At 41.9% G+C, this 9,776-nt stretch overlaps 1 protein-coding gene across 3 annotated transcripts in view; it reads left to right on the top strand.

Moving 5' to 3' along the window:
• Nucleotides 1-2,174, top strand: part of ZNF521 (zinc finger protein 521) — a 301,555-nt gene extending 299,381 nt beyond the window's left edge. For all 3 annotated transcript variants that reach the window (XM_056138118.1, XM_056138120.1, XM_056138119.1), the window contains one exon: nt 1,380-2,174. In XM_056138118.1, the coding sequence (XP_055994093.1) occupies nt 1,380-1,409 (30 nt within the window). In that variant the 3' untranslated portion in view covers nt 1,410-2,174. The remainder of the gene's footprint in view (nt 1-1,379) is intronic.
• Nucleotides 2,175-9,776: the final 7,602 nt, after the last annotated feature.

The following is a 9,776-nucleotide window of genomic DNA, read 5'->3' as shown; positions in this document are numbered from 1 at the left end:
ATTCCCATTGTCTCTTCTAATCTGGAAAGATTGTTTACTCAAAAAGAGATGTTGGCGGGGCTGGAACAATAGTACAGTGGGTAGGGTGTTTGTTCTGCATGCAGCCAACCCAGATTTGATCCCTGGCATCCCAAGGACTTCCAGGAGTAATAGCTAACTGCAGAGCCAGGAGTAATTTCTGAGCATTGCCGGTGTGGCCCAAAAATAAAAATACACACACAAAAAAGAGAGAGATGCTGGTATGGGTGGAGAGGAGACCAACAAAATATGGTTCAACCTTGAACCACTCGGGTTTGAGCCTGTAGAGTCCCCTTTTCTTGGATTATTTTTCTTTTCAAGGATGCAAATGCAGAGAATAACCCAATATAAGGTAAAGGTAAAGGCCCTCCCGTTGATCGTCGATTTGCTCGAGCGGGCCCAGTAACGTCTCCATTGGAGACTTTGTTGTTACTGTGTCTGGCATATCGAATACTCTCAGTAGCTTGCCGGGCTCTCCGAGAGGGGCGGAGGAATCGAACTCGGGTCGGCCATGTTGGCCGCTTGTAAGGCGAACGCCCTACCCGCTGTGCTATCGCTCCAGCCCAATATGAGTTGGTTGAATCCCCAGAGGAAGAACCCTGAGATGGAAGGGACTTGAGCTCAAGGGAATTTGGTCTTCCAATAGGAAAGGGATGACCTAAACTCAGTCCCTTGACAAAGCTGATTTTGGGTGAAATCAAAGTTATTCTCAAATACTTGACCATGCAGGTTTTGTCTACCTGAGTGGATACTATTCAAGGATAGACTTATGGTATAATCAAAGGATCATCAGCTGAACCTAATGGAGTGTTTGAAGCTGCTGGGAGCTGCTGTGAGACTTTATGGGGACACATCCTCCAGTCCACCCCGGGGAAGAGGCTCTGGAGACACTTTCTACCAACTCTGTCCTTCTCCTTTTAGTTGTTGCCAGGCAGCTCTGCCTGTAAGATGTTGACTATCTAAGTGTCATTGGAACAAGAGCAATTGTTGTCAATAGAAGACAAATAAAACTTAAAATAGTGGCTCCCCGAGACTTTGAGCAGTGGGCTGAATTTTGATTGGAAGAGGTGATAGAAGGCAGGAAGGATTTCTGGGAGGATGTGAGTAAAGAAAAGGAACCAGCTAATTATTAACTCAAGTCACTAGTCTCTTCAACCCTGCCGCTCCCTTCTGGTACTCACAGTAGGACCCAAAAGGGATCAGGGCCCCAGAAACACATATTCATCAGAGCATAAGAACTTTTTGCTGAATACTGCAGAAACATTGTTTGTGTCATTCTACATCATTCTGGCATTTATACCTATGTTGTCTGATAATAAAAAAATAAACTTACCATCTTCTTTTGCTTTTTTTTATTACAGAATCATACGATGACCCAACATAGCAGTTAGTGCAAGTACCGTCTTGCACTAAGGAGAACTTTTGTGGCACAAAAAGGGAACATGTTTTACTCTTTGCACGAAACTTTCATTGTTAATGTATATTATTCAGAATCATTGTATTGTACCATAAAACTTGTATTATCAGAACTGTTGGATGTTCATGTGTTTGAACTTTTGAGCACCGGATAGACTTCTTGTATATAAAGTGTTGCACATGTATTATGTCGTCTGATACTAAAATGGTCTTATAAAGACAAGTGGACTCGGGCCCTATTCAGGCAAGATTTTAAAAAAATGTGATCAAAATGGCTTAAGAGAAAGTATTTTCAAGGAAGACACATGAAAACAACTGTGTTACACATGAGACTGTTTTTACTTCCTTTTATTTACACTTAAGCCCAGAATTTCTCTTTTGGTATATGAATGGTTAAATCCAAGACTATTTTTTATTGCTGAAGATTCTTGCAAACCACGAAGAGATGTTCTCACAGAACAGAACCCTCCAGCTGGATAAGGCCCGTATATATATTTGTAAGCCTTGCAATGTGACAGGTAGCATCACTATATATGCAATAGTTGTTATGTAGACTGTCAAAGAAATTTTTTCCTGGATACATTTGAAGCTTTGAGTGTTCAAGGTTTTCCTTAATGATTTCACACAGCCAAATTCTTGAACTAACCTGTATGTTACTGTTATTAATGTTTACTCTGCGGTCTGAACCTGGAGATTACTGGAATTGTTTTCCAAGAGGAAATAAATTCAGTTTACCATTAGGTTTGAGTGTATTTGTGTTTTCTTTCTCACGTTATCTACCATTAAAAAAATCTAATTGCCTGCACCCTTGGAAATAAAATCTGCTCTTGAGTCTATCACAGGCATAACCTCCATCATATTTAACCTTTTCACACTGGGCCAAATGCAGCGGGGAGGATATTCATCACATGGCAGAGGGAAGGAATCAGACCCCATCTATGCTACTCTCCTAGTTACTACCAGGTCACATTGTACTGGAGGATTCTGACATCACAGATGGATGTGATGGCTGTTTTCTGCATAATTTGCAGCCCAATTCATGTCATGCTGTGCAAATCTGAACTCAAAGTAGATGGCTGCAATTTGAGAGGCAGTTTGGCTTATGTGTACTTAAGAAGCAGCTTTGTTCATTCAGAAGACAAAGCACAGAGCAGGGAGCCAGGCGGCTGTTAGTTCTAGCTTTGCCTCTGACTCCCAGTGTGGTCTTGTCCAAATCACTCCTCATCCTAGCCTTGGTTTCCCCAGCCAGGGGAGGTAACACAGCTTGGTCATCAGCTTTCACCCAGGCGTGGGGGTTCTACAGAAGATTACTGGCACCACAGCTGGCCACAAAATAGTGAATGAGTGGGAACTTTCATTTTAGAGCCTGTCTTTTAAAATAACAGAAGAGCAATGTATTAATTTCTCGCTGATATACTGGTGTAGTCAAAATTGGTAAGTAGAAAAAGCCTGAGATCAATGGGTAACTTTCATCCATCCGCATCCCGTTGAAAATATTTCACCCACTGTGACTCTTTTGACCTCTTTGAGACTCTGAGGACCTCAAGCAGATCTTTATACCTTAACAAGGTGAGAATGCTCACAGCACTTTTAGGATGGCGAAGTGTGAACCAATTTATTTTATTAAGATCACCTGTTACCAAGACAGACCTGCCTGAAACCCAGTAACCAGCACCACAACGCACAACCTTCACTCCATGGGTCTGGAAACTTGGCTAGCCAAGATCATATGGAGGCTAGTTAAAGCACAAAGCTCTTGACATGTAGCTGGAGTCATTGATTCAGTGAGACAGGGTGGGATTCAAAATGGGACTATTCTAACAAGTTCCTCAGTGATATTTTTGACAAAGGATCTGCAATTGCACCTTATTTCTAAGTTAGCTGGATGTATAAAAGTGACCATATTAACTATATACTTGCAATTATCTATTTTGATACTAATTTAAAAAAACAAAAACCTCTGGTCAAATTTTAAGATCCTTCAGAAAAAACACTTCATAGCGACTAGAGCATGCTTGCCAGAATGTTTCCTGTGTGTGTGTGTTTAGTTTTTTATCATGCTAGAAAACCCACATCTATACATTTCACAATGGATTGCCAGCATGCTATTTAATTAAAAAGCTTTTTCACCAGCTACATAAATAATGAAGTATGCTGAGAATATGCAAGTACATTCATAATTAAAATACTCGGCTATATTTAAAAAAATTAAAATCTCTGGTCTATTTGAAGATTTTGCATTTAAAATGAAATAGCCACAATTAATAATGATTCTTTCAAAGCCCTAAAACTCTGGGTGATTAATGAGTGAGTTAATGTTTCACTGACCGTAAGTGGCTCATCTTCCACGGAGAGCAGGTGCCGGTGTGATAGCAGGGATGAGCCCCCGTTGCCTCCAGTAATGGTGCTTCTCCGAGCCTTCCCAGGTACATTGGAAACAGCAGAACTTGGAAAACTAAGGAAGCACAGATGCTTGTGCTTCTCATTCTCCCTGAGGTTTCCACAGATGGATCACTGGGCTCACACAGATACCAGTTAGCCTCTTTCCGTACAAAACTAAAGGCGAAGGGTTGAACTTTACCTGCAGTTTGACTGATCTTCCAGTGACCAAGAGAGGGTCCGAGGAAGCAAGCCTTTTCTTAAAACTACCTCCTCCTCATCTCATACGTATTCAGTCGTGTGACAGAGAGTTTGCTTGTAATCTTATTTATATTTTTCTTTTATCCCCTACTTTATTTCCCAGGTATAACAAGCAATAAGCAAACTGTTCATCAAAACCATCCTCCAGCAGAAGGGGAAACATTCAGCCTTTCTTTTTAAATTTTTTTTTCATTCTTCTGTGCTTTCATTTTGATTTTGATTTTGATTTTATTTGTGCCTTGCCTGAGTTTCTGGTAGTAAAGGAAAACAAAAACCAAAAGGGAGAAATGAACCAGTTCCTTTCGAGATGCATTTTTTCCTAGTTCCAAAAGGAATTCTCATAAATATACACAGATGTGCAGTACAAGGGCTATTATTCCTGACCATAATTTAATAATTGAATTCACTGGTTCTAATCTGAGAAAATGCTACTGCATACAGGGCAGGGTCAAGAGAATTGCCAAACTTCATCTGATATCTAGTACAAGTCCCCAGAAGAAAGAATTATTAGGCACCAAGTATCAATAGTGACAGATGTCAGGTTTTCTTATAGTTTTTTCAAGAACCTTTTAACATTGGAATCACCCGGGGAACTTTAAAGAATTCTATTACCTGAATTTAATCCTCAGAAATTCTGATTTAATTGGCTGGAATCTGAACTGGACATCAGAAGTGTCTCACGTAATACACAGGTAGCCACAGCTGAGAACCATCAGCAAAGCTAAAATTCTCGGGCTACTCTATGTATTCTAAACTAGTGGCTAGAAAATAACATCTCAGAAGTTGTATGTTCTCAGACTTTTACCTCAACATTATTTATTAAAAACAGAACTTCCATTATTTTAAACAACCATAATAAGAAATCAAGTTTGGGAAGAGCAAGGAAGGAAGGATTGACCAAGCAGCCCACCACCCATACCTAGCCCAGGAAGACAAAGTCAGCGAGGGTCAAATCCCCAGTGGAGACTCTGGCAAACCAAATAACAAATGCCCCACCACCATCTCCAAGGTCACTTGCCTGTCGGATGTAGCCTGCAGAGTCCAGATTGACCAGGTCTCAGGAGAAGCCAGCAGTCTGGGTGGTTCTGTGCCATGTGCCAATGCCTAAGTGTTGGCAGTCTGCTCCTTTTGCATTCAAACTCTGCCGGATCCCACTGAGTAAGTGTGTGGGATTCACTTCCAGGCCAGATCTGACTTGTGACTGCAGTTTTAATTTGGGGTATCAACTGTTTTTCTGGTCATTCTCAGTCCAAACTAATTTAAATGTTATATATATATCAGGGACGCTGTCTCATTTGCCAAGACATCAAAAATCAGATGGGCTGGACACGTAATGAGGTTTACAGACAACCGCTGGACTAGAGCCATTACTGATTGGATTCCACAGGACATCAAAAGATCACATGGACGCCCACCTACAAGATTGTCAGACTTCTTCGTCAAGACCCTGAATGATCGGTTTGAGGCTCTGCATATTCCTAGAATGAACAGATACCATTGGGCTACGCTAGCACGCAACCGGGATGAATGGAGACGTTACTGGCACCCGCTCGAGTAAATCGATGAATAACGGGGATTAAGTGATTAAGTGATATATATGTACACACACACACACACACATATAGCACTGCACTGTAGCACTGTCCTCCCTCCCATTGTTCATTGATTTGCTCGAGCAGGCACCAGTAATGTCTCCATTGTGAGACTTGTTGTTACTGTTTTGGGCATATTGAATATGCCACGAGAAGCTTGCCAGGCTCTGCCTTGAAGGTGGATACTCTCGATAGCTTGCCAGGCTCTCCAAAAAGGGCACAGGAATTGAACCTGGGTTGACCATGTACAAGGCAAATGCCCTACCTGCTGTGCTATGGCTTATATTTGAATTTGGTTTCATTTTGAAATCAGCATTGTATACAATTTAAAAGTGATTCTGTGGCCTTCATAGTTCAATTGCTTCTGGTCAAGCAGTGATCCACCAAATTGTGTGTCCTGTTTATAAGCCCACTGCGATTCCTGAACATTTAGATTTCAGGTATTTATTTTTATTTTTGCAAATGATAAAAGATAAAAAATAGTGTTGAGTTTATGATCTCTATTGCAACCCAAGGCTACATTCTTAGTAGCTATGAAAACCAGATTCTTATGCACTGGAAATCATGCACCCGGGTGATAAGGTTGGCATTGTGCTTTGAAGGTTGTAGAGTGGAGCCAAGTTCTAGTCCAAAAGAAAGGTCAGGGTTTGTGAAGGTTTTCCCCACAAGTTGGGTCTGTTCCAGAACTTGGACAAAGACTCTGATGGACCATCAAGTTCTACTCTACAGAGCATGGCAGCCCTGCCTTTGTGCCTGTTGGGGTGCAACACTGCAGAACCCTTGAGAAATGAAGTTTTGAAATCCAGATCCCATTAGAGAACACCTGCAAATGCTTCTCAACTCAGCTTCGGCAGACCAGAGCCTCTTACCATCTCCCTGGTGTGGAGGTCGCTCTACCGAAAGTACTGAAAACTCCTAGAGTTCGAGGAAGGGAAATGATTTCAGGTAAAATGAGCCAGCGTGGGGTTCTGGCAGTGTCCCAAAGCACAGGTCTGGTTGGCACTACATCCCTGGGTGAGTGCCTCCCAAGATGGAGGTATAGCCACCACCATCACCGCCAGATTCCTCTGTAATGAAGTCAGCTGTCAACTCCTTGGGGTGAAAAGCACAGAGCCCCTTTATTTCCAAGCAGGTGTTGCAGCATATTAAAGGTTGAATTCCATCTTGTGCTCACATCCTGTATGAGCCAGTTTTCAGGCAAGCTCAGTTCTCTCTGCAAAGAGGGAAACTTGGCAATGGTGGAGGTTGAGTACTTAAATGGCAATCAACTTCTGGCTCATATCAATTAATTCCTTCATGGACTTCTGCCTAAGTATAGCATCTTGAATTCCCAGCTGCGGAGGCTATGAAAAACAGCCCAAACAACACACGCTACTATCCAGGGAAGGGCACACCAATGAACTGATGGTGGGTGATGCTATCCCAGGGCAGCAATGGATGCCATTTGGAGGCTCTATTTGTTTACCTGCAGAAGACAGAACAGAATACACTCCCACCTTTGTCTAGGTGAGAAATTCTCCAAGAAAGCTTTGGATTCTGTGTGCAATCATTATAAAGGAAGGCACCTCCTTTTGACTTTCAATTCCCAAATTGAAAGTGGCCAAGGAGATATAGAAGCAGAACTGGGACTAAGGAATAAGAAAAGCACTTTACTGTCACTCAGACACAGAAGAGTAAATAAATAAATAAAGCTACTCAAAAAAAAATTATCCTCAGCCCAAGTTCTACCAGAGTTTTCTCCCTCTCCTCATGAACAAGGAGCATTTTTGTCAAAAGTAGAATTAGGGTGGGTATCAGTGTTGCCATAAGAGATCAAACAATTCCTCAGTACATCTAGCCAATTCAGGCAACATTTTAGGACATGATATCTTCGTAGGAATTTTAAGTACCACAACACAGGTGAATCTTGTAATCTAAAGATATGTTATGCAACCATCATAAAGCATAGACAATACAAATCAAGGTTGCCTGGTAAGGGCAAATTTATTTTTTCTCTCTCCTACATATGAAAACATCCCTGGTGTGTGTCTCTCTTTGATCTCTTTTCCTGAGACAGATGAAGAGTTTAGTCCTGCATCAGGAGACAAAAGCTTCTCTCAGAATAATGTACTGTCCAGCATGACAGTCACTAGCCATGGAGGGAGGTGGCTGTTTAGAGTTAAGCAAATTAAATTAAAATGAAAAATTAAGTTGTCTATTTTCCTAGGAATATTTCAAATCTTAGTTGCCCTAAGGGGTTAATGGCTCCCATCTGGGCATCACAGATTGAGAACATACTATTCTCCATGCAAATTTCTATCAGGTAGTCCCACAACTCTGTTCAACTTCCCCTGATCCCTTCCACACACAGGGACTCCTACTTCTCTAGCACCTTAGATATCTCCCTCCTAACTGCATATTATCTTCCCTTCCCTTCCCTGCATAGTCCTCTTAAAAATTACTTTTAGTGCCTTGCACGCAGCCAACACAGCCAACTCAAGTTCAACTCCTCCACCCCTCTTGGAGAGCCTGGCAAACTACCGAGAGTATCTAGCCTGCATGGCAAAGCCTGGCAAGCTACCCGTGACATATTTGATATGCCACAGTATCAAGTCTCACAATGTTACTGGGCCCACTCGAGCAAAATCGATGAAAAACAGAAGGACAGTGACAGTGACAGTGAGTGACCCTGAAATCTCTTTTTAAATGTTTTTTTTTTAATTTACTTCCAAATTTCTGAAATTTTATGGTCTGGCCAAACATTCCTCTTTTCCTGACTATTGACTGACTCACTCCTTCCTTATCTGCAGACTGCGAATGTCCATTAATATCCATTTACTGGAAATGTGTTCCTAAACTGTCACCAGCAGTCTCTCTCTTTCTCTCTCTATTTCTCTCTCCCCTCCCTCTCCCTCTCTTTTTTCTCTCTCTCCCTCTCCCTATCATCTCTCTGCCTCTCTCCCTTTCCCTCTCTCACTCCGTCTTTCTCCCTCTCTCTCTCCCTCTCTCTCTCTTTTTCCACATGTGCACATGCATGCGCGCACACACACACACACACACACACACTCACAGTCTTCTTCAACCTTTCTCCTCTATTTTTCATTGTCTTAGGTCCTCAGCCAACAGGGTCCTTGTTCCAGTGACAGTGATGGCACTTCATAAATGTTTGATTAAGTACATGTTGATGATATAGTAGTTGACTTTAGTTCTCTGTCCCTCTGGGTTTGACTTGCATATGCTGTTTACCTACTCCATATAGGTACATGTGATAAGGGGGTGAAACAAGATTCCCACTCTACAAACACTCACAGTTACAATTATGTAGGTACTCAGTCTCAGCCTTTTCTCTTTGTTCAACAGTTGTCAATGTCCTCATTAAGCAGGTGGGAAGGCAGACATCAAGGATCTGGGTCAGCATAAATTTCAGTTATAACCACAGGATTGTAGTTGGAAGTAAAAAATGTTAGCCTCAGGGCTAGAGCAAGAGTAGAACAGGAAGGGCACTTGCCTTGCAACAGGCCAACCTGAGTTCTATCCCTGATACTCACCACAAGTGACCCCAAAGTGAGAGTTCAGAGTCAGGAGTGAGTTATGAGCACAGTCAGGTGTGTTTCCAAAACAGTACAAAACACCAAAATATGTGCCTTTTTTTTTCTGTTTTAGGTCACACCCAGTGATGCACAGGGATTACTCCTGTCTCATGCACTCAGAAATTACTCCTGGCGGTGCTTGGGAGACCATATGGGGTGCTGGGAATTGAACCTGGGTCGGCCGCATGCAAGGCAAACACCCTACCTGCTGTGCTATCGCTTCAGCCCCAATATGTGCCTTATTTTGTGATGCCTTTAACAATATAATTTTGTACTGGAGAGATAGTACAGAGGGTAGAACACTTCTGCATGATTTGATCCTGAATTGGATCCCTGGCATCACATACAGTCCCTTTAGAAGCAGAAGAAATGACTCCCTGAGCACAGAAGAAGGAGTAAGCCTTGAGCACATCCTGTGTGTATATAATTTTTAAATTATTTATATTTATGATTTTAGTTGATATTTTTAGCACTGAAGTTCTACACCTAAACAATTGAAGCACACTGCAGACAGAATATCAAGTAGATGAGAAATGAGGTG

The sequence above is a fragment of the Sorex fumeus genome, unplaced genomic scaffold (genome assembly GCF_029834395.1).
Source record: "Sorex fumeus unplaced genomic scaffold, SorFum_2.1 ptg000128l, whole genome shotgun sequence".
Classification (NCBI taxonomy): domain Eukaryota; kingdom Metazoa; phylum Chordata; class Mammalia; order Eulipotyphla; family Soricidae; genus Sorex; species Sorex fumeus.
The sequence above is the reverse complement of the archived record's forward strand: the minus strand, read 5'-3'. Positions and strand labels throughout refer to the sequence as shown.